The sequence below is a fragment of the Mustelus asterias genome, chromosome 10 (genome assembly GCF_964213995.1).
Source record: "Mustelus asterias chromosome 10, sMusAst1.hap1.1, whole genome shotgun sequence".
In the NCBI taxonomy this organism is placed as follows: Eukaryota; Metazoa; Chordata; class Chondrichthyes; order Carcharhiniformes; family Triakidae; genus Mustelus; species Mustelus asterias.
Window position 1 is genome coordinate 82,659,712 of NC_135810.1, and position 24,654 is coordinate 82,684,365.

The window sequence follows — 24,654 nt, forward strand, 5'->3', positions numbered from 1 at the left end:
CAATGGGATCTTGATCAATTGGGCCAGTGGGCTGACGAATGGCAGATGGAGTTTAATTTAGATAAATACGAGGTGATGCATTTTGGTAGATTGAACCAAGGCAGGACTTACTCAGTTAATGGTAGGACGTTTGGGAGAGTTACAGAACAAAGAGATCTAGGGGTGCAGGTTCATAGCTCCTTGAAAGTGGAGTCACAGGTAGACAGAGTGGTGAAGAAAACATTCAGCGTGCTTGGTTTCATTGGTCAGGATGTGGAGATGCCGGCGTTGGACTGGGGTAAGCACAGTAAGTCTCACAACACCAGGTTAAAGTCCAACAGGTTTATTTGGTAGCACAAGCCACAAACTTTCAGAGCGCTGCTCCTTCATCAGGTGAGTGGCAGTCGTGTTCACAAACAGGGCATATAAAGACACAAACTCAATTTACAAGATAATGGTTGGAATGCGAGTCTTTACAGGTAGTCAAGTACCGCAAAGCCCCAGATAACCTCACGATTCTCCACTTCTCCAGCTTCCACCCTAAACACGTTAAAGAAGCCATCCCCCACGGACAAGCCCTCCATATACACAGGATCTGCTCAGATGAGGAGGATCGCAACAGACACCTCCAGACGCTGAAAGATGCCCTCATAAGAACAGGATATGGCGCTCGACTCATTGATCGACAGTTCCGACGCGCCACAGCGAAAAACCGCACCGAACTCCTCAGAAGAAAAACACGGGACACGGCGGACAGAGTTTCCTTCGTCGTCCAGTATTTCCCCGGAGCGGAGAAGCTACGACATCGTCTCCGGAGCCTTCAACATGTCATCAATGAAGACGAACATCTCGCCAAGGCCACCCCCACTTCTTGTCTTCAAACAACCGCACAACCTCAAACAGACCATTGTCCGCAGCAAACTACCCAGCCTTCAGGAGAACAGTGACCACGACACCACACAACCCTGACAAAGCAACCTCTGCAAGACATGCCGGATCATCCACACGGATGCCATCATCTCACGCGAGAACACCATCCACCAGGTACACGGTACATACTCTTGCAACTCGGCCAACGTTGTCTACCTGATATGCTGCAGGAAAGGATGTCCCAAGGCATGGTACATTGGGAGACCATGCAGACGCTACGACAACGGATGAATGAACACCGCTTGACAATCACCAGGCAGGAATGTTCTCTTCCTGTTGGGGAACACTTCAGCGGTCTGATCTTCGGGAAAGTGTTCTCCAAGGCAGCCTTCACGACACATGACAACGCAGAATCGCTGAGCAGAAACTGATAGCCAAGTTCCGCACACATGAGGATGGCCTCAACGGGGATCTTGTGTTCATGTCACACTATCTGTAACCCCCCACAACTTGCCTGGGCTTGCAAAATCTCACTAACTGTCCCGGCTGGAGACAATACACATCTCTTTAACCTGTGCTTAACCCTCTCTTCACTCACATTGTCTGTACCTTTAAGACTTGATTACCTGTAAAGACTCACATTCCAACCATTATCTTGTAAATTGAGTTTGTGTCTTTATATGCCCTGTTTGTGAACACGACTCCCACTCACCTGATGAGGGAGCAGTGCTCTGAAAGCTTGGTGGCTTGTGCTACCTAATTAACCTGTTGGACTTTAACCTGGTGTTGTGAGACTTCTTACCGTTCATTGGTCAGAACATTGAATACAGGAGTTGGGACGTCTTGCTAAAGTTGTGCAAGACATTGGTAAGGCCACACTTGGAATACTGTCTATAGTTCTGGTCACCCTATTATAGAAAGGATATTATTAAACTAGAAAGAGTGCAGAAGAGATTTACTGGGATGCTACCGGGACTTGATGGTTTGAGTTATAAGGAGAGGCTGGATAGACTGGGACTTTTTTCTCTGGAGCGTAGGAGGTTGAGGGGTGATCTTATCGCGAACTATAAAATAATGGGGGGCATAAATCAGCTAGATAGTCAATATATTTTCCCAAAGGTAGGAGAGTCTAAATCTAGAGGGCATAGGTTTAAGGTGAGAGGGGAGAGATACAAAAGGGTCCAGAGGGGCATTTTTTTTCACTCAGAGGGTGGTGAGTGTCTGGAACAAGCTGCCAGAGGTAATAGTAGAGGCGGATACAATTTTGTCTTTTAAAAAGCATTTAGACAGTTACATGGGTAAGATGGGTATAGAGGGACATGGGCCAAATGCGGGCAATTGGGACTAGCTTAGGGGTTTTTAAAAAAGGGCAGCATGGACAAGTTGGGCCAAAGAGCCTGTTTCCATGCTGTAAACCTCTATGACTCTCCTCACTGAAAGCTCACTCCTTATGCCCCACTCTGCACGCTGAATTTTTGCTCTTTACATCCCCGCTTTCCTTATTGAAGTTTAATGGATAGGGATTGGCTTTGTTAGAACTGGGAAGATTTGTGGTAATCCAACATCTAGAGGTGTTACAATTGATGAAGGGATGGACACAGAAAACAGAAAAAAAATTCTTCCAGTAACTAATTACATCTATGTCTCCTCATTTTGGATCTAAGATTATACCAACCATCTCACAACATCTTCCTTACCTCCTGCCCGCTTAACAGGTGCAAGGGGCTCACGGTTTCCTTTGTCATGAAGATTGAAATAATCTGTTTCGCTGCCTCTGCTGACCTACCTCTTCTACTTGTGCATCATGACAAGTCTATCCCGCGATTTCCTCCACTATCTTTGCTGACCGACATTGGTTTCCGGTCCCTCAAAAGCCTCAGAATTAAAATTCTCAACCAGGTGATCAGATTCTTTTTTCCATCTCTGTAACTTTCCCCAGCCTTACAAACACACCATCAAAAAAACTCTTTTCCTAATCTGGCCTCCTGTTCATCTCTTAACTTCACTCATTATTTATGGCTGTGCCTTAACTGTGTAGGACCCTATCCAATGGAATTTCTTCCAAAACCTATCTGCGCTCTACCTCCCTCCCCATCCTAATCAAAACTTTGACCAAACTTTTGGAATTAAAAATACAAAAGATGTTGGAATTAAATAATATGTGAAATCAAAAGCAAGCTAAGTTATTGCTGGAAATGGACAAGAGTTGCATCCGTAACTGTGGGGGAATTTCAACTCTCAAACATAAAACTAAAAGATATAGGAGCAGAATTAGGCCATTCGGCCCATCAAGTCTGCTCTGCCATTTTATCATGGCTAATAAGTTTCCCAACCCCATCCTGCCACCTTTCCCTGTAGCCTTTGATGAGTTTGGGTCTTCGGAATGTTAATTTGTTAAAAATTTCAAACCAACAATCAACACCCCTCCCACACATCCACTTTTAGTTTTAGCGGAGGGAGGATGGGGCAGGTGATTAATCCATTCCCAGAAGGTGGGTCATTCTTTAAATATTTAACAACACTGCAAGCCTCACACTTTCTCTCCAATATTGGTTTAACCCTGGCAACGGAGTTTCCCAGGCATAGGCAAGCTCAGCAGCTAAGGGGAAACAAAGACTGCTGGATCCAGAAGATAAGCACCTTTCCAATATTGCTTGTGGGCCAAGGTAAAAGAAGTGCTAATTGATCAGTTCTGAATTTCAATTTAGGCAATTTTTATCATAATTTTTAAATCTTCATTCATTGTTTTTAATCTTGTCTTTTTGAAATGTTCTGTTATATCATTACTCCACTCCAATAAAAAAATATTTTTTCATAAAAACTAAATTTCAATTGGATTTGAAGGACTGACATTTCACTCAGACATTTCTTCTCCCCACAGAAACACACATACAGCATTAACAAATAATGTTATATTGTGCTTACACTTCTTTGGGGACAAGTATTGCGTAAGGTTTCAGGGGAAAAGAAATCAAGTTCAACTGGATAAATACATCAATTCACCCTTGTGCTCACGTTTCCTTTCAAATTAGTCACATGCCAGTGACTCTGAGTAACTCTTTATTGAGATCACAACAGCTTTAACATAGTTCTGTTTGATATTTGCACACTAATTTCAGATCAACAAATTTAGCAACACATCTGTGGCCATCAAGTGACCATTCAGTACATTCCAAATCCAGCACATGTCTTTCTATATGGCTTTGCATACTTTAATGGACACTGGTTATGCAAAAGTTGATAAAAGTGACTACTACTGGTTATTGTACTGCAATCAAAATAAGATCTTCAGTTAACTGTAAACTATGTTTCAAACTTCCTCTACTGCAAAAACTATACAATGTGAATTAGTAATTATGGATTTGCATTGAATGGAGGAAAATATGCTGCTTGTTTTTTCTAATCAGTTGGGTGCCAAAGTGCATTTTCCATGCTATCTTATCTCCGTGTTAGCAATAAGCTTGGTGTCCAGACCAAGAATTCCAACACTGAATCAAGACCTTCTTCCTATTTATATTTCAGAAAACAGTATCAGTTCAAGTATACATGTTCATTTAGGGAATAAGTGAAACCAAGATATCACAAAGAATAAAAGAAAATTCACAAATACCTGCAGTTAATTACAGTCTTTAAATCAATTTATTAAAATATAAAGTTTAGAAGTGCAAAAAAGAACTAATGTTGATCAAAGACATTTTTCAACTTTAATCAGACTGCATAATATCCTAAGTATCCAGATGTAAGAAATTTCAATCTATTGTCAATTACTCTTCTCTCAATACAGACATATTCCTTCGTAAAATTGTGACACAGAATATTGTAAAGAAAATACTATTCCTCACCCCACCAATCACCTCCCAAGTTATAATTTTCACTTGCTCTTCTTTTCAACTCACACACACTTCCCCCTAGCAAAAAATATAGCATGCCACCTGCTCACAGAGCTCAGGCATTAAGCTCACTAATAACCAGGCAACAAGTGGTGTGCAAGATCAGCAGAAGGCAACACACATTTTAATTTCCATAACCTCACTTTTCTGAGTACAAAAACTTTGATACAGCTGAAACTGAAAGCTTAAAATGTAATAAACTCAATATAAAAACCTATTTCCTACCAGTCTGCAGCATTTTAGCACCACTTGCTTAAAGAATTTAGCTTGTACAAGTGCAAATTCTACAGTTTTTATCCACAAGTGTGGGAAACTGTTTAGAAGAGCAAGAATAACTCATTCATTCAATGATAAAATACTTAAAACATCAGTCCGAATTACAGTTCAATTTATTGCAAATCAGCTACACAAAAAAGGTATGTTAACTTTAGATCAGGCTAATGACTCAAAATAAAAATGATTTAGCAGATTCTTTACATTAGAGTTCTTGATATTGATGAAGTAATAAAACTAATACTGAGCTAACTTACCAATACATGAGATTCTGATGAAAGGTCACAGACCTGAAATGTTAACTCTTGTTTTCCTCCCCACAGATGCTTCCTGACCTGCTGCGTATTTCTAACATTCCTATTTTTTAGAAGAACACACTACCACCCATAAAACACTTAATGAAACTATCTTTAATCTGACCATTAAGTGTCATACGAACATATGAATTAGGAGCAGAAGCAGGTCATTTGGCCCTTCAAGCCTGATCTACCATTGAATATGATTGATTTGAGTGTGGACTTAACTCCACATTCCCACCTCTCCCCAATATCCTTTCACTTCTTTATTAGTCAAGAATCCATCTACCTCTGCCTTAAAAATATTCATTGACCTTGCCTCCACCAGTTCGAAAGTCTCAAAACTTCAGAAAATAATTCTCCGCATCTTCGTCTTAAATGTGAGACCCTTCATGTTTAAACTGTGTCATATAGTTCTAGTCTCCCCCACAAGGAGAAACATCCTTTCAGCTTCCACCCTGTCAAGTCCCATCAGGATTTTGTTTCAATAAGTTCACCTATCATTCTTTTAAAAGCCAATGGACGCAGGCCCAGCATTTTCAACCTTTCCTCATAACATAAACCCTCCATTCCAGCTGTCAGTCATGTGAACATTCTCTGAACTGCTTCTAACGCTTTCATATGCTTTCTTAAATAAGGACCAAAACTATACACAGTACTCCAGATGTGGTCTCATCAATACTCTGTACAACTGTAGCAAAATATACTTACTTTGATATCCCATTCCCCTTGCTGCAAATTACAACATTGCTAATCAATTCCTAATTACTTGCTGTATCTGTACACTAAACCTTTGTCATTCACATACTCTATAGTAGTAGCAATAGTACTGCTATCTCTGAGCCAGAAGGTCATGGGTTGAAGCCTATAGGCTGAATCCAGAGATTTGAGCACATAATATAGGCTGACAGTTCAATACAGTACCGAGGGAGAGTTGTACTGATTGAGGCGCTTCTGTAAGATAAACAAAGGCCCAGCCTGCCTCAAGTAGATGCAAAAGATCACATGGTACCAAAGAGCATGGGTAGCACACCCAGGTGTAATAGAACCATAGAACAGTTACGGCATAGAAAGAGGCCACTCAATCCATCATGTCTGCACCAGCTGTAAAAGCTGGCCGCCCATTGTAAACCCATCTTCCAGCACTGGACCCATAGCACTGCTGGTTGCAGTATTTCAGATGCAGATTCATGTACCTTTCAAATGAATTGAGGGTTTCTGCCTCAACCACCAAACCACGCAATCAATTTGAGAAACCTGTCACCTTGTAGGTAAAAAGATTTAGCCTAACATCCCCTCTAATCCTTCTACCAATCACCTTAAACCTGTACCCCTTGGTAACTGACTTCTCTGCTGGGGGTAACTAATCTGTCTGGGCCCCTCACAATTTTGTACATTTCAATCAGGTCGGCCCTCAACCAGTCCTCAACCTCCTCTGCCCCAAGGAGGACAATCCTAATAACCAACGTTTATCCTTCAGATATCAGAAAAAAATGAACCGATCATTTATTTTAATATGGTGCTTTTCATGCATTATAAGACATATCAATCTTAAAGTTATTTACTTTCGTAGGGACCATCCATAAGTATGCTGCAGTTCTCCCAAAACTTTCCTTATCTCGTTTTCTCAGAAGTAAACCTTAATTTACCCTCTCTTGACTGTAGAGGCCACAGTCTGGTAACTTTCTCAATACTTGTAGGATGACCCACTGGTTGCTTTCTTTTGCATTAAGACTCCGCTGTCGCTGCATTAGATTCCCATTAGATTCAAACTAGGCAATGTCCAGCTTCTGTTCCTCATAAGATTCAAACTAAGATTAGGTCTCACTCACCTTCCACATGGTGCACGATAAAGTTAGTGCTTACAGGTCTGCCTGTTATTCATTTTGGCTAACTGCTCTCAGTGAGCTGCAAACCACACAACGTCCAAACTGCAACTAAACCTCTCCCAGCAAACACACTGACAAATAAAAACCAGATAGCCTTTCTAAATGCCACCTATTTCCATGACAACATAGAATCATAGAATCCTACAGTGCAGAAAGAGGCCATTCGGCCCATCGAGGCTGTACCAACCACAGTCCTACCCAGGCCCCATCTCCATATCCCTACATATTTACCCACTAATCCCTCTAACCTATGCATCCTGGGACACTAAGGGGCAATTTAGAATGGCCAATCAACCTAGCCCGCACATCTTTGGACTTGTTCTGGGCTATCCTCAAACAGACCTTTTAAGCTAATTATTCCTCAATCACAATTTCTCTAATTAAGTAAACCAACCTCCTATTTTATAGCTTCATCTCTTCTATTCTGACTCTATTAAACAAACATGGGTAATCAAGTAAACTGTCGTCTCTTCAGTTATCTGGCAATCACTAAAGATAAGCATTTTAATTAACTTACATTAACAGATGAACAGGCGCTACAGTGTGGCGACTAGGGGAATTTCACAGTAACTTCATTGCAGTATTGTTAGCCTTAGTTGTGACTAATAAATAAACTTTAAAAACAACAATCTTCCCAGAACGAAACACAGTCACAAAATATTAAGATGAACCATGAATTAGATATTCAAAATATTAGGCTCAGTCTTAAAGAACAGCTGCCCTCCAAAGAAAACTCAAGTGATGATGTTGAAGTGGTACAGATAACCTTCAAATCAACAGTTGCCACCCCTGCGTCCTGGGAACACAGGAAAGAAACAACCAAGATTGGTTCTGTTGCTGTCGAAGTTGTGCCAGAGCACACCAGACTGTTTAAAGGGATCAGAAAAAGGAGTCTGAGGATTATATGCCATTAGGACTGTTGTGACCTAAGTGAGAGGGTTTATGGATGTGTGCCTTGTCAGTGGTAACCATGTGCAGGGACTTTGGAAGGATTATGGCTACTGGTGAATGTGTCTCAAATGCCAAAATAATTCTACTAAATAGATTCTACTAAATAGATTCTACTAAAAGGCCAATTTGGAAAGACAGTGGAAATTGCCTGTGGTGTCATATATGTGCGGGAGCTAATGCAAGTATTCTCTGAGAAATCAAAAATTTAGTTAACTCAGCCTTCAATATATTCAACAATGGAGCATCCACAACCCTCTGGGATAGAAAACTCCAAAGATTCACAACCCTAACAGTTAAGAAATTTCTCTTCATTGCAGTCCTAAATGATAAACCCCTTACCCTTAATGTGTACCATGTCTATATTCCCCAGTCAAGTGAAACAACTGTGTTACCCTGTCAAGCACTTCCAGAAGCTTGTATGTTTCAATGAGATTACCGTTGGAAATAAATGTCGCATTATACTACATAAAAGCTATCTAATCTTTTTTCAGCAAATACGACTTTGCAACCAAATTGAACTAACTTTAGGTATGCATTTTAAAATTTGTGCTCCCCTCAAGCTGCTTTTATCCTGATGCTGCATCAACATATTCTTGCTGACAGCCTAGAATTACATCTTGTTCATGGGGTAGTACCCAAATCCATCATTCTACCTACGAAGATGCAGAATTTTTGAGCAAGTGAGAGAGGATACATCTACATTAAATGCTTAGCATTAGTTTTGGTTTTGCCCCAATGCTGAACTTTTGTTCCAATCCAGGACAAGCAAAGGGGGAAATCACTGCACTGGAGAATCTCTCTCCATTTTCCTCTAAAACCTGTTCGGGTCTGATTTAAGTTACATTTACAATATAGCTGTGGTATTAGTGAGTTTGCAGTTTTGCATCACACCAACACTTTGGTTGTGGTACATGTGCATCTTAAGCACTCTAAAAGAAAGCAGAGACTCGAATCAAAAACATTCTTGTGATAATGTCACAGTACTGAGAACACCAGATAAACTCTCACAGCTCTCAGGATACAAACAGGTCAATTGTTAAGAGCACGAGCAGTGTAAGTAATTTCTGTACCAATATCCTAGTCTTAAAACAAAGTTAGTTGTTGAAACCAGATTTTCATTACAACTGCTTTTGTTATGCAAGACATTCTATAATTGAAGCTAAGGATTTCAACCTTTCTTTTTGCTACTGAGGACACAAAACTGAATCTACCTCTGCTCCAAGGCTCAGACAGATGATCCCATCCTCAAATGGTGAATGAGTGTCAATGTGGGGAGGAATCCCTGTCAAAGTAAGGGCAAATAAAATTATAAACTATTAACTTTGCTCATTTAAAACCAATCACCATTTTGATATTTGATGTTTTTTGCTGGAAAATGCAAAATAAAACTACACATTCACTGAAAAGTCAACCTTGATACCAATGCAGTATAATCAGAAGGTTCTAAAATCAGATAACCACATACATTAATCAATTCCATATCTAAGTACCTGTACTACAATATAAAATTATACTTTGTCACTCAGGAAAAGTTGGGTTTATATCATTTATAGTTATATCAAAAAGTTGAAAGTAAGCCATGTCCTTTTTCGCAGAATAAGACACAAAATCATACGTCGACAAAACTTGTGTTTAGGTAACACAAGAGATTCTACCAGTGTCTTCTAGCGTACATTAATTGTCTGACCCAGGCTTGTAATAACATCTTAAATTACTACTAAAAGAGTTAAGTTTCCTTCACCTTGTCCAGGCTCGTATTGATTTATGGTAAGTTGATCAGGTTTAAATTTTGCATATCCTTTTTCCATGCATTGGTCTAAAAATTCATCACAAATTTCAGGAAGACCTAAATCAAATAAAAGAAACAAAACAAAAATTATCCAAAATGTTTGAATATTTATAACTTTGCACTGAAAGCAACAAAATAAATGTCTAGAGTAGGTTTGAATAGTATAGATAGAGGCAGAAATAATCAAATTATCTCTGGGAACTGTGGTTCCGCTGTTCCTAAGATCAAGCTAAAGCAAGCAGCTAACTTTATACATTGGAGGTGTGAAAATAAATCAATGTTCCAAAATTTGGATGATCAAAGATTGTCATTTCTAGAATTCCAAAAAAATCTTCAGCTTGAAACTGCTCGCTTACTTCATTTATAATTTATGATGGACACTCATGGATTCCTTAACCTTATTACTTGTATAAATGATGGTTGTGTCTACAGGTGGGGGCCACTCATTGGACAATGACTTGTGGACAAAGAGAGACTCGCTGTATTTCTGTAGTGTAGTAGTTATCACGTTCACCCAACACATGAAAACGACATAGTGCCCCAAAGATTCACGGTCCAAAGATGTGCGGGTTAGGTTGATTGGCCATGCTAAAATTGCCCCTTAGTGTCCTGGGATGCGTAGATTAGAGGGATTAGCGGGTAAAATATGTAGGGATATGGGGGTAGGGCCTGGGTGGGATTGTGGTCGGTGCAGACTCGATGGGCCGAATGGCCTCCTACTGTACTGTAGGGTTTCTATGATTCTATGGACATTATAAAAAGACATTCCCCTCTTTCATGGTTACATCTACACCTGGGTATCCTTGGAGAGGGAGTATGCCATGTTCATTTGAGGCCTTCCATGACTGGTGGATGCCACAGGGGCTGGTGTGCATCATCATCCTCATAGTTTGAGGATAAGGGGTAAATCCTTTAAAACTGCGGTGAGGAGAAATTTCTTCACCCAGAGGGTGGTGAATGTCCTCACTATCACAGAGTGTAGTTGAGGCCAAAACATTGTCTGATTTCAAGAAGAAATTAGATATAGCTCTTGGGGCGAAAGGGATGAAGGGATATGGGAGGAAGGGGGGGATCAGGATATTGAATTTGATGATCAGCCATGATCAAAATGAATGGCGGAGCAGGGTCGAAGCGCCGAATGGCAAACTCCTGCTTCTAGTTTCCATGCTTCTATCAGTCCCAAGAATGTTATTTTCATTTAATTTATGTTTCTGTTAAAGTTTTTGATTTTGTTACAGTTCCCTTTTAAGGGGTGTTAATTAGTTTATTTGTTTCACTGTCACACTGAAAGGAGTATAAAGAGACACATCCTTCTTCCACGGTTATATTTCTGCCCCAGGTGTGCCTGGAGGAGGATGCGGCCTTCTGCAGCCAGTGAGTGCCTCAGGGATTGGAATGCATCACCAACCCTGGGAATGACATTTTAATTTAATTTGCTAAGTTTCAGTTGAAGCTTTTGTTTTTAGTTACAGTACCTCTTGAAGGAGCTGTCAATTTGTTAATTTTCATTATTGCTTGCTCAAAGAGTAGAAAAAGAGACACTTATTGATACTGATGGTTAGTCGTCAAATTAGGAGCTACTACAAATATGAGTTCTCAGGAAGGCACTCACGCTCAGACTGAACAGACCAAATTCGTAAGGAGTTCAAATGAGGCTAGAAGATTCATCTAACTTGCGCCAGAGGGAAAACCTCCAGGAAAATCTCTTGCTGTGAAAGAGAGTTCTGGGGTTACAAGTTCCTCGGGTTAAATCATGTCAGCTCTCCTCTTATGGTCATCTGGGACTATGGCTACTTTACCTTTCCAAGTTACCAGGCTGGGAAAGGAATAGAGGTATACCCTCGGGAGCTACTTTGGACTGGATCCAGGAGAAGTTGAATACTATATAAGGGACAGTGTAAAGTGTACCTGTGAAGTTGTTTTTTTAGCTGTTAAAAGTAAAAGGAAAAAAGTTTTCTTTACTTTAAAGTATAAGTCGCCTACATCAGCCACATTTAGTCTGCTACAGTAAAAATCTTGAAACTTACAAGTTTCAGCAATTAACTAGAAGTTCAAACTTCTTTTTAAAAGATTTTGGTCTCTATGGGGATTGTAAAACTACACATTTCTATTGTCTAATTTTGTGAATAAATTTAAAATTGAGTAATGATCAACTTCTGGTCTCCTTCTTCACCAGCTGGTTCAAAGGTCTGATTTAATTAAGTGAATTAATATTGACCAATCAAGTTTCAAATTGATTTTGAAACAAATTGTAAAAAAAGAACCTCCTCTTCCCAAGCAGTTCTGGTATATTTCCTAGTAACTGAACATCTTGTAGCAGAAGAGATCGACCTTCCCTTCCATCTTAAGAGGGAAGAACATTGTCAAGACAGCTGCTTAACATGGACAATAAAATTCAAAACTCTTATGTTTTCTAATGCCAAACGATTAGTCTGTTAAATTCATGCACAGACAAAAATTATTTGAATTAAATTGACAAGTTTCATTCACATCGCAATACAGAAAATATTTGTTTCTGATATTTTCTGCAATTGCTTACAATCCAAACACTCATAATTCCATACAGGATCTAATATACCTCCTGGTAGAGGCTTATCCTTGTCTACTTTATTGTTGTCATAACGAAATTCATAGCCATAGTGCTTTACTCGTCGATGTTTCAGAGATTTCTGGGCTACGAAAATCAGAAAAGACAAAATTACAGAAATTACCTTAAAGACTGACTTCTGATGCAAGATGTAGCATTCATTTAACAAGGTTTATAAAAGTTGTATCATTTTATACTGTCATATTCCATGTTGTTTAAAGAAGTATTAAATCATGGGAAAAATGGAAAAGATTCACAATTTAGAAGCAGCTGCCTGGGGATAAAAGTAAATCTACTAACAAAGTGCAGAGCAAACCAATATTAATTTAAATGCCATCAGCCATCTGTTTTGATCCCTTTTACTACAATCACTGCACATGATTTTCCATTCAGAATCATATCGAAATCATTTGGGCATGATTACTTGGCCATTTTGTATTACAAACTATGGTCTAAAATAATAAATGTAGGATGGTATTAAAAGTGTTCAACTAAACACACAATAGCATACTCGTGTATTAATGGACTACTCACAGAAACACAGGAGATTAGTTCATGCTATTTTCCATGGGAGATTACTGATCAAAATCACCTCATTAGATGCAGGGCAGGTACATCACTTCAAAGAAATGTACTTTTCCCATTTTCTGCTTCAAAATACAAGTCACTCGTCTGCCTTTTCATAATCTGCTGCAGACTGGAGCAAAGGCAGAAAAATGGGAGCTGAGACGCCGATCAATAATGATCAAGTTGAATGGCAAAGCGGGCCCAATAGTTTAATTGCCTGCTCCTGTTCCTAATGATCCTATGTTGTGTAGGGTGGGTCATGCTATCAGCAGAAATATTATAGCCTACAGATCAGATTATGAAATAGCAATAACTTATCAAGCAATACACCTTTGCCTTACATTTTAAAATGAATAGACAAATGGTTAGAAGAGGCATAAACTTGAAATTGGCCATTATTTCAATGATTCTAAATCATTGTCTTTTCTCTGTACCACTCACCATTTTCCATTGCTGTATTTGGGCTTTCATCTGCAAATGCCAAAAGCCTCTTCTCATATTCAGGAGAAATCATGTCTTCAACTACCAGAAGGCCTAGTGGTAGACTCAACGGAGGAATGTCATTGCTAACAACTTTAAAAAATATATTAAAAGAGTTTTATTTTTCAACTAAAATTGCTTAATTAGCACAAATTTTCTTAATACATTCCAGTTGTTGACAAATGCAAACAGGTGAACAACTGTGCCAATATTAGTTTTCAAAACAAGATTCCTGAAAGGCTAAACATTAGTTGGACCCTAAGAGTACTTCAGCTGTGAGGAACAAAAAAAAGAAAGGAAGGGGATAAATTGAGCAGAATCAATATTCAGGAGAATATATGCAATGACCTGGCAGCTCTGCTGTGAGACAAGGCTGGGCACCTTTCTGGTTTTTGTTGATGAACATTGGAAACCGCTGGAGTCCGTTATCTTTACGTGCTTGAGATAACAGAGCTACCCTTGAGAAAAATAGTATTACTATTTTATTGCATTACTAGTCGGTTGTTCCTTTTTACTCCAGAGTTGGGACCAGTTAATTGTGTGGTCATGCTAAAGCGCAGATGGCAAATTTATTGATCAATTGATTGCTGTACCACTATCTTTGAAGCCAGATTGCTTTTATGCAGGACAGTTTTAATTAATTGTTGTCCCACTGTACTTGTTGAGGTCACATCTAATTACTAACTGGCACACTGCTCCAGAGGGGAGCAAGAGGGAAATAAAATCAATATAATTTATTTTAGTTACATATATTTTTGTAATGATTCGGTGATACAAATTCTATGAGAGCATTTTTATAATGGTGAAGTAAACCTGAATTAATGAATTTATAGAATAGCCATCACACCACTAAACCAACCAATTAATATTACATCCATATTTTGTGACTGCTATTTCCTGACCCATAGCTGTCAAGTGACTTTTGGCTGGATTCACAGCCAGTATATAAAATGTTATGAGTGTTATGTAATGCACTAACTTTAAAGGCCAGTTTAAAAACAAAAAGCCTTGTTATTATTTGAATTTCTTAAAAAATGCTCTGACCATTTTTAATTCGAGTTAAGTAATTTTATATAACTACATATAACAGTTGTAAGTTATTCCTAAACTTGAAACCCTATTAATTAAATAAAACACAATAAAGATGGCAAGGCAAGTGATGTGTTGCAATTGTAGCATGCAGGATCTGGTAGACACCTGTATGATTGACAATATTTGCAGCAAGTGTCTTTAGCTTGAGGGACATCAGTTCAGAGTTGATGAGTTGGAGTCCAAGATTCAGACAATGCAATGCATCAGGTTTGCGGAAAGTTACCTGGACATTACTTCAGATGTGGCGTGTGGTCAGGGACTGGAGAGTCTGACCATGATTGAGGTAATGTATGGGAATACAGAAGGTATAAATGGAGAACTGAGCCCCTGCAATTGTCCAACAGGTTCAAGGTTCTGGCAACCTGTGTGAATGAGGGCAGGGTCTGCAGGGTGGATGAGCAAACTGACCACGGTAACATGGTGCAGGGGGCCATTCAAGGAGGTGAGGGGTATGGGGTAAAAAGTAATGCAACTGTAGTAGGGGACAGTATAGTTAGGTGAATAGAAGATGCTCTCTGCAGCTAAAAGAGTGAGTCAAAGTCTCGGTTTCCTGCCCAATGCAGGGTTAAGGACATCTCCTCTAGGTCGGAGAGGAACGCGGAGAGGGAAAGGATCCAGTTCCATGGTGTACATTGTTACCAATGATATAGGTAGGAAAGAGAACCAGAAACATAACATGCTGGAAAATCTCAGCTAGTCTGACAGAATCTGTGGAGAGAGAATAGAGCCAGTGTTTTGAGTCTGGATGGCCCTTTTTGAAGAAAAGTTCCAGAGACTTTCAACCCTCAGAGAAAAAATCTCCTAATCTCTGTCTTAAATGAACAACCCCTTATTTTTAAACAGCGACCCATAATTGTTAATTCTCTGAGAAGAGGAAACAACCTCTCCACATCCACCTTGTCAATACCCTTCAGGATCTTAAATGTTTCGATCAAGTCGCCTCTTACTCTTCTGAACTCCAGTGGACACAAACTGAAAATCTCCAACCTTTCTTCTCGTAAGACAACCCACCCATTTCTGGAAGCAGTTTAGTAAACCTTCTCTGAACTGCTTATAACATATTGACATCTCTCCTTGAATAAGGATACCAACACTGTTCAAAATATTCCAGATTGCAAGAATAAGAAACAGAATATTTTATAAAAGGTCTGAAACTCGTAAATGTTAATATTCAAAGAAATTTGGCTATAGTCGTGCAAAGAACACAAAAAGCTAGCATGCAGGCACAGCACGCAATTAAAAAAGCAAATGGCATTTTGCTCTTTATTGCAAGGGAATTGGATTACAAAAATAAAGAAGTTTTGCTTGTACGGAGATTTGGTGAGACCACAACTTGAATACTGGTGTGCAATTTTGATCCCCATATTTAAGGAACGATATACATGCATTGGAGGCGGTACAGTGAGGGATGGGAAAGTGCAGTCGAAGCCCAAGATCAGCCATGATCATATTGAATGGCAGGGTAGGCTCAATGGGCCGCAAGATCTTCGCTGCAGCTACTCCTTATGTTCTTATCTGGCTACATGTTTTACAGCAAGATTGTATGCAAGACATGCCAGCTGTAGGTAGCTATCTGTATTTTGCAGTATTGGAGATTGGAGGGTATGAATGAGGGCTGGTTTCTCTTGGAGGTAGTCCCGTGCTTTGTAATCTTTAATAAATTCTTTACAATAAATTGAAGAACATAAGACTGACAATAGACTGTTGAGTTTTACAGTTCAGTACTCATGAAAATCACAAAAATGAAAATGAACTTGCCTTCCTCCACAAAGTTCAGATATAAAATGATAGGTTGCGTATCTTCAGTCGTCTTTATGTTTCGTCCATTAAGAGCATTGTATGCCTCCCTAGCTTCTTGAATTGTACTATATGTTGCAAATGCGTGTGGTTTATGAGGAAGCATCAGAAGGGTCTCAACTGTTCCAAACTTTTGTAGTACTTCATTCAGCTGCTGTCGGTTGACACCATTGCCCAGACCACCATTGGCTATAACCAAGTGCTAATAAGAACAAGACAAGAGATGTTACACCAGAAATTATAGCAAACATTAAAGATCGGCAGCTATAAAGTTTCTACTGGCATTACGTGTGCTTTATAAAATTAGCAAGTTAAAAATTAAATTCTTTGCTAAAATCAGTATGAATATTAAAGTAACACTTTTTCAAGTTCCAACTATATGGCCATTGTAGTCAAACATCTTAAATTCTGAGATTGTGCTAAAAGTTGCAAGTATTCTAGACCATTAGAATCTACCAAAGATTGTAAGTGGTATCATAGGAATCATAGAAACCCTACAGTGCAGAAAGAGGCCATTTGGCCCATCAAGTCTGCACCGACCACAATCCCACCCAGGCCCTACCCCCATATCCCTACATATTTACCCACTAATCCCTCTAATCTACGCATCTCAGGACACGAAAGGGGCAATTTTGGCACGGCCAATCAACCTAACCCACACATCTTTGGACGGTGGGAGGAAACCAAAGCACCCGGAGGAAACCCACACAGACACGAGGAGAATGTGCAAACTCCCCCCAAGCCGGGAATCGAACCCAGGTCCCTGGAGCTGTGAAGCAGCAGTGCTAACCACTGTGCTACCATGCCACCCGTATACATTTGAGTACAACAGAGTTGTGATAAATATCTATTGATCAGTTGGATAAAGGTGGGTATCGGAATTTGCATGGTCAAATAAACGAGAAGGGATTTGAGGATGAATGCCTCATACTGGACTTGACAGATGACTCATCATTGGTCAGATAAATGAGGAATAATTGGAATGGGCAGTACATGACACAACTGAGACAGCACAAGTTAATAGAAGAGAAACAGGTGTGATGGATATTGGAAGGGTGTTGGTTCACAGAATATATCTATCTAAAAATGTTTGTAGTCTTCTTTATGTTAACAAATCTTTATTAACTGTTTGTAACGATACACATATATAATACCGTAAAGGATACAGGCAAGGAGTTAGCTCCATGTGTAAATCTTAACATGTCTCTGTTCAACAACCACACTGTCCCTAGGGTCTTCATGTGCCTTTACATCAGTGTGAGCGGTATTGTACTCGGTCCTATAATTACCCTGTACGTACCAGACCCTTATGGATGGGCCAAAATTGAATGATTGCTACAGAAACTGGAAGTAATGAGAATTTAAAGTGTAGATAAAGACTCAAAGGAAGGAAACAGCAGGTGTTTGCTGGGGTGTGACATCGAAGAAGTGGGTAAAGGATATGGAGTGACGTCCTGACTGACATTAATTAAGTTCATAAATATTTAAATTCTCAGATGACAGTACATTTTGTACAGAAACTGTTCCCAACAGATGTCCCAAATCACACCCCCCCCCCTCCCCCGGCGAAAGCAGCCACTGTTGTTGAGAGAGAACACAGTAAGAAATCTCACAACACCAGGTTAAAGTCCAACAGGTTTATTTAGAACATAGAACATAGAAAAGCTATAGCACAAACAGGCCCTTCGGCCCACAAGTTGCGCCGAACAATTTCCTTCCTTCGAGGCTCATCTATAACCCTCTATCTTACTAACCTCCATGAACCTATCCATAAGTCTCTTAAAAGACTCAATCGAATCCACTTCCACCACCACTACCGGCAGCCGATTCCACGCACCCACCACCCTCTGAGTGAAAAACTTACCCCTAACATCTCCTCTATATCTACTCCCCAGCACCCTAAACCTGTGGCCTCTTGTGACAACCATTTCAGCCCTGGGTAAAAGCCTCTGAGAATCCACTCTATCAATACCTCTCAATATCTTATACACTTCTATCAGGTCACCTCTCATCCTTCGCCTCTCCAAGGAGAATAGACCTAGCTCTCTCAACCTATCCTCATAAGGCATACCACTTAATCCCAGCAACATCCTTGTAAATCTCCTCTGCACCCATTCTATGGCTTCCACATCCTTTCTGTAATGAGGCGACATGAACTGGGCACAGTACTCCAGGTGGGGTCTGACCAGGGTCCTATACAGCTGCAGCATTATCTCCTGATTTCTAAACTCAATTCTATTGATGAAGGCCAGTATTCCATACGCCTTCTTAACCACAGCCTCTACCTGCGACGCCTTCTTAACCACAGCCTCTACCTGTTTTGAGCGTCCTATGAACCCAGACCCCAAGATCCCTCTGTTCTTCCACACTGCCAAGCGTCTTACCCTTAATATTATATTCTTCCATCCTATTCGACTTGCCAAAATGAACCACCACACACTTATCTGGGTTGAAGTCCATCTGCCACTTCTCTGCCCAGTCTTGCATCTTATCTATGTTATTTGTAGCAAACGCCACTAGCTTCCAGAACTGGCTCTTCCTTCGTCAGGCGGGTGGGAGTTCTGATCACAAACAGGGCACACAAAGACACAAACTCAATTTACATGGATAATAATTGGAATGTGAGTCTTTACAGCTAATCAAGTCTTAAAGGTACAGACAATGTGAGTGGAGGAAGCACTAAGCACAGGTTAAAGAGATGTGTATTGTCTCCAGACAGGAAAGTTAGTGAGATTTTGCAAGTCCAGGCAAGTCGTGGGGGTTACAGATAGAGTGACATGAACCCAAGCTCCCGGTTGAGGCTGTCCTCATGCGTGCGGAACATGAGAGAAACACAGAGAAAGCAAACTGACTTTAGTCGGTGCGGACGCGGTCGCGATGCCGTCTTGCTTCAGGAGGCTGTGTCGGGCTTTCACCTGTTTCCTCAGTAACTTTTTCCGCTCTTTGGACAACTTGGCGTTGCTGCAGCCGGGCGCCGCCATGTTGTTGTTGCTGCTGCCGGTGTCCGCTCGAGCGGGGGGAGCCGACTTCCGGCCGCCGCTGCCTGTACTTCCGGTACCGCAGCCCGTGTCATGGTAACAGCGTCAGCAGCTGCCTGCGGTGCTCCTCATCATCCCGGCCCCGGCCTCACAGCACTCCGGCCAGGTGAGTGAGCGGCTTCCAGTCACAGCAGGGGAGGTGTGTGTGTGAATATAATAACGGGCACAGAAAGATTCATAGTTTTAAAAAAAAGATAAAGACTCTGGCTCTGGGTGCCGGAGCGCCCGGCGCATCCTGAGCTCGGAGATGGATGGATGCTGAGGACAGCAGCGGATTTATTATTGAATCCCCCTCCGGCCTGTGTCGCTGCTCCCGGGTCTTCCCGTCCCGCCCACAATCCCGGCTATTAACCACAAATATTTGATGTGGAAACGGTTTCTGTAAAAAAAAAACCCCAGAGAGCAGTGAGGGTTTACCGTTCTTTATTTCCATATAAAATCGGATGGCGATTAAATGAATGATTTATTTAATAAATAAGTGAACGAATGCTGGAAACAAAGCCCCAGATGTGGCTGTGTGTGTGTGGAGGGTTTTGTTTTGAACATCCCTCTCTTCCCCCCCCCCCCCCCTCAGGTTGGGTCAGGTCAGAGATGCTCTTTGTGTGTGTGTATTTCGGAATGGCAATCCATCCATCACCTCCATCTTCTCGAGGAGAGAAAACACTCCCGGATCGATTGCGTTTATTAAATGTTATTAAATACGAAGCGTGTATTTTTCTCCCCTCCTCCCCACTGCGGTACGATGCTGCGGCTGGCCGCCAGCGCTACGTGCCCCTTCCCTCCCTCCTTCCCTCACCTAACAGTTCACCGGGAGGTGCAGCAAATGGAAGTCGGCTGCATCCCCCGCAGCATCAGATAGCACCATTTAGCATCGCTAAGAAAATGAGCACATCTCTTAATGAATCAACACTTTTTAAAAATCCCCCTTTAGCGTTTTTATTTCATTGGAACTAATTGTCTCAAGCAAAAAAATCTTAACCTAACGGAAATCCTGCCTTAACAATTTCTTTTTATTTTGTGGAACTAATTATGTTAATCTTAACCTAACGGAAATAGTGCCTTGGTTTTAGCGATTTAAAATTTTTTTATTGGAACTAATTATGTTAACCAAAAAAATCTAGCCTAACGGAAATCGTGCCTTAATCATTTTAGCCCATGACACACGTTAAAAGGGGTTAGATAAGGATATTTTATTCTAAATAGCAATTTAATTCTAGTACTTCATTTCTGAAAACCTTAAATGTATATGTTTTGTAAATACCTTTCTGTGAATGCGATGTGACATGCCAGAAACAACGTCTGTATTATGGTTTATTATTCAAGGTGAAGAAAGCATGTTTAAACCATGCATACTGTTTATCCATCTATCCTATTATGTTTCATTGCCATATTGAACAGCTTGCTTCGTATGTGAATACCTTAAAACTTGAGAGTCTATTACAATGGCGATTAAAAATTATGGACTTTATCAGCACAACCTGGTCCATAGTGATTTCTGTTGATGCACTTATGGATGATTCAACATAAATATTTTTAAATGAATACATCATGTGTTCAACTCTGCAGAGTACTAGTGTTTCGATTTCTGATAAATAATCTAGTCCACCTTTAGCGAAGAGTTTCAATAAAACAATATCGCTCATGCCACTGAGGTGCCAGTGAAGGCTGGTGGAACTTCTGCTGTCATTGATTCTATACTTCCCCAGAGGGTGTGCTGTTGTTGTTCTCCCAGATTGCAATCCATTAGAAATCACAGAACTGATGAGAGCTTTCAAAAAAAGTTGCAAAATTACTGAGGCTGGGAACTGAATATTCAGGGATACACTTCAGAAGGATAAGCAGAAAGAAAAAGGAGATGGGATTGTTCTATTAATAAAGGATTATTTCAGTACAGTAGTGAAAAATGATCTTGGTTCAGAGAATGAAGATATTAAATTAGTTTGGGTGGAGATAAGTAATATTGGAAATTAGTTCCAATAAAGTAACATTGGAAATAAGTAAGCAGCAATGTTATAGGGCAGAATATAAATCAGAAAATAATGGGGACTTATAAGAAAGGTACTGCAATAAGCATGGGTAACTTTAATATTCAGATTAAATGGACTAATCAGATTTGCAAAGATATCCTTGAAGTTGAGATTATTGTGTAGCAATCGTAGCTGTGAGGGACAGCTCGGTGGATAGGATACTAGGATGTAGATAGGCTGGAAAATTGGGCGGGGATCCTGGATTCAGGATTCAATCCTGGACCGGGGAGCGGCGCGGGCTTGGAGGGCCGAAGGGCCTGTTCCTGTGCTGTATTGTTCTTTGTTCTTTGTATTTGGAACATTTTCCTAGAATAATACATTGAACAACTAACCATTGAACAGACAACTTTAGATCTGATAATATTTACATAATTGCACACAGGATTAATTAATCTCCTAGAAATAGATCCTCTAGGGAAGAGAGATCACCATAGAATTTTACATTCAGTTTGAGGATGAGAAACTTGGGTCTGAAACAAGTGTCTTAAACTTAAATAAAGGCAATTCTAAAGCTATGAAAAGAGTTGGCAACAATGGGCTGGGAAAATAGGTTAAAAATTAAGGTGGTGGATAAGTAGTGACGGACATTTAAGGAGATATTTCATAACTTTCAATAAAGATATATTCCATCAAAAAAAGACTCTTTGGGCGAGTTGAGCCTTGGCACAGTGGTTAGCACTGCTGCATCACAGCACCAGGGACCCGGGTTCAGTTCCTGGCTTGCGTCACTGTCTGTGCAGAGTCTGCACATTTTCCCCGTGTGTTTACTCAGGGTGCTCCGGTTTTCCACAATCTGAAAGATATACTGGTTAGGTGCATTGACCATGTCAAATTCTCCCTCAGTATATCCGAACAGGTGTCGGACTGTGGCGACTAGGGATTTTCACGGTAACTTCATTGCACTGTTAAGGTAAGCCTACTTGAGACACTAATTTTTTTTAAAAACTAACTAAGGAAGTTAAGGATGGTATCAAATTAAAATAAAAGTCTTAATGTTCTAAACAGTGGCCTGCCAGAAGATTTGGAAAATTTAGAAACCAGTAAGGGATAACTTAAAAATGGGAGAAAATAGAGTATGAAAGTAAACAAACTTCTGCTACAAGCATTTAAAAAGGAAGCGAGAAGCTGAAGTAAGCAATGGTCACTCACAGAATGAGATTGGGGATTTAATAATGGAAAACAAGAAATTTGTAGAGATGTTGTACAAGTATTTTTGTGTATGGCTTCAGAGGTAGAATACATTAAAAACATCCCAAAAATAGTACAACATTCAGGGGAAAAGATGAGAGAGAAACTTTAAAAAACCACTCACTCAAGGAAAAAGTACTTGGAAAGCTAATGGGACTAAAGGCTGACAAATTTCCTGGAATTGATGGCTGTCATCTTATAGGGTTCAAAAGTGGCTGCAGTGAGAGTGAATGCATTGGTTGAAATTTTTCAGAATTCCCAAATTCTGCACTTGTCCCAGCAGACTGGATAACCACAAATAATACTGTTCAGCAGCTTGCTTTCTTAATCTTCTTACCTATCTAAATTAGCTTCCCGCTGTATTGTTGAGAGTTTGTCACCTTGCTGCCTTCTTGCCAGCCTTCAATTTCCACCACCAGGACATCTACTTGCCCATTCGGCCCAATTCTATGATTCTTCCCACCACAAAACTCGCTTTGGTAGGTTCGCACTAAATTCCATCCAAAGAAAAATAAAATGTGCCAGGAGCAGGTGTGATTGGCAGAATGATGAACAGCTGCCATCCAAGAGCAAAAACAATTAGAAGCGATGCACCAACTTTCTTAAACATTTCATTCTATCTCCCCGTGGACAATGACACCACCACTGAACATCTGGAACTGTCACTGATCATATCTCCTTTGAAGATCTTCACTCCTTGGCCTCCAACCTTAGTCTTCCAACACTGAATAGTCTGTTTCTACCTCCTTGCTAAGTATATCAAACAAAACTGCCTAATAGGCCAATAGTTTTTGCCTGCTCTTGCACTGTTGAACTTATTTCCTCCTATCTTCACTCCCCTTTTATTCGCCTTGTTCAGTCTCTTACTATCTACATCGGTGATTCTTCCGATGCCCTTCATCACTTCAGCAGTTTCCTAGTCTAAACCATCTCCTCTTCACCATGGATGTCTAATCTCTCTAAACCTTTATCTCTTGTCAGAGCAGGCTTGGGGCTCTCTGCTTTTCGAGCAGCGGTCCAACCAGTCTCCACCCTCGAGTGCCTCCTCTGCCTGGCTGAATTTGTCTTCATATTGAATGGTGCCTTCTTTAACTCAACTAACTTCTTACACATAAAAGAGATGGAAGGGGCCCTAGTTATGGTTATCTTTTTGTGGTATACATGGAATCCCTCCATAACCTGTTTCTGGTACATTGATGACTGTATTGACCCTCTTCTGCTCTCACCCTAAACTAACATGATCAACTTTGCTTCCAATTTCCACCTTCCTTTCACATGATCCACATCTGACTCTTCCCTTCCTCTTTCTCTGTCTAAATGTCATGGGATAGGCTATCCACAAATACCCACTGGCTCCCACAAACGCTTCAACTACATTTCCATTTTTCCTTCTCCTTTTCTAACAAAAGGTCATTGGCCTGAAACATTCTGTCTCCACAGCTGCTGCCAGACCTGCTGAGTATTTCCAGCATTTTCTGTTTTTGGTTGTTTTCCAGTATTTAGCTCTTGTTGGAGGTGAGAGGAGAATTCCCATTGTGGGGAAATCTAGAATTAGGAAATATAGTTTCAAAATAAGGGATTGCCTGTTTAAGATGAGGAGGAAATTCTTGTCTGAGGATTGTGAAGCTTTCAAATTCTTTATTCCGAGAGTTCTGGAGGCTGAGTCATTGAACTTACCTGAGACTGTGATCGAAGATATTTGAACTACAGGGATAACGAGGGTTACAGGGAAGTAGAGTTGAGGCCACAATCAGATCAACCATTATTTTACTTAACAATTGTTCAAGAGGTCATATGATCAACTCTGCCCCTCTTTCTAATGCTTTTTGCAATCTCAGGTTATCTGAATCTGCTTTACAGTGCAGCCAATTTGCTCACAACATGCTTCCACAAACAACAAATAAAGACCAGATACTGTTTTTTTAAATGGTTTAGGTTAAG

At 40.3% G+C, this 24,654-nt stretch overlaps 2 protein-coding genes across 6 annotated transcripts in view; one reads left to right on the forward strand and one right to left on the reverse strand.

The window, feature by feature from the left end:
* alkbh8 (alkB homolog 8, tRNA methyltransferase) overlaps positions 1 to 19,479 on the reverse strand; it is a 42,226-nt gene extending 22,747 nt beyond the window's left edge. The window contains exons 1-7 of one of the 5 annotated variants that reach the window (XM_078222044.1): positions 19,313 to 19,479; positions 18,845 to 19,021; positions 16,422 to 16,662; positions 13,533 to 13,664; positions 12,516 to 12,611; positions 9,890 to 9,994; positions 9,360 to 9,430 (exon numbers count right to left, since the gene is read on the reverse strand). In XM_078222044.1, the coding sequence (XP_078078170.1) occupies positions 9,360 to 9,430; positions 9,890 to 9,994; positions 12,516 to 12,611; positions 13,533 to 13,664; positions 16,422 to 16,566 (549 nt within the window). In that variant the 5' untranslated portion in view covers positions 16,567 to 16,662; positions 18,845 to 19,021; positions 19,313 to 19,479. The remainder of the gene's footprint in view (positions 1 to 9,359; positions 9,431 to 9,889; positions 9,995 to 12,515; positions 12,612 to 13,532; positions 13,665 to 16,421; positions 16,663 to 18,844; positions 19,022 to 19,312) is intronic. The other 4 variants (XM_078222047.1, XM_078222048.1, XM_078222042.1 and 1 more) reach the window with 4 other exon arrangements.
* A 45-nt stretch (positions 19,480 to 19,524) lies between these two features.
* Positions 19,525 to 24,654, forward strand: part of elmod1 (ELMO/CED-12 domain containing 1) — a 38,845-nt gene continuing 33,715 nt past the window's right edge. Inside the window, exon 1 of the mRNA XM_078222049.1 lies at positions 19,525 to 19,604. The gene's annotated coding sequence lies outside the window, so the exon portion shown is untranslated. The remainder of the gene's footprint in view (positions 19,605 to 24,654) is intronic.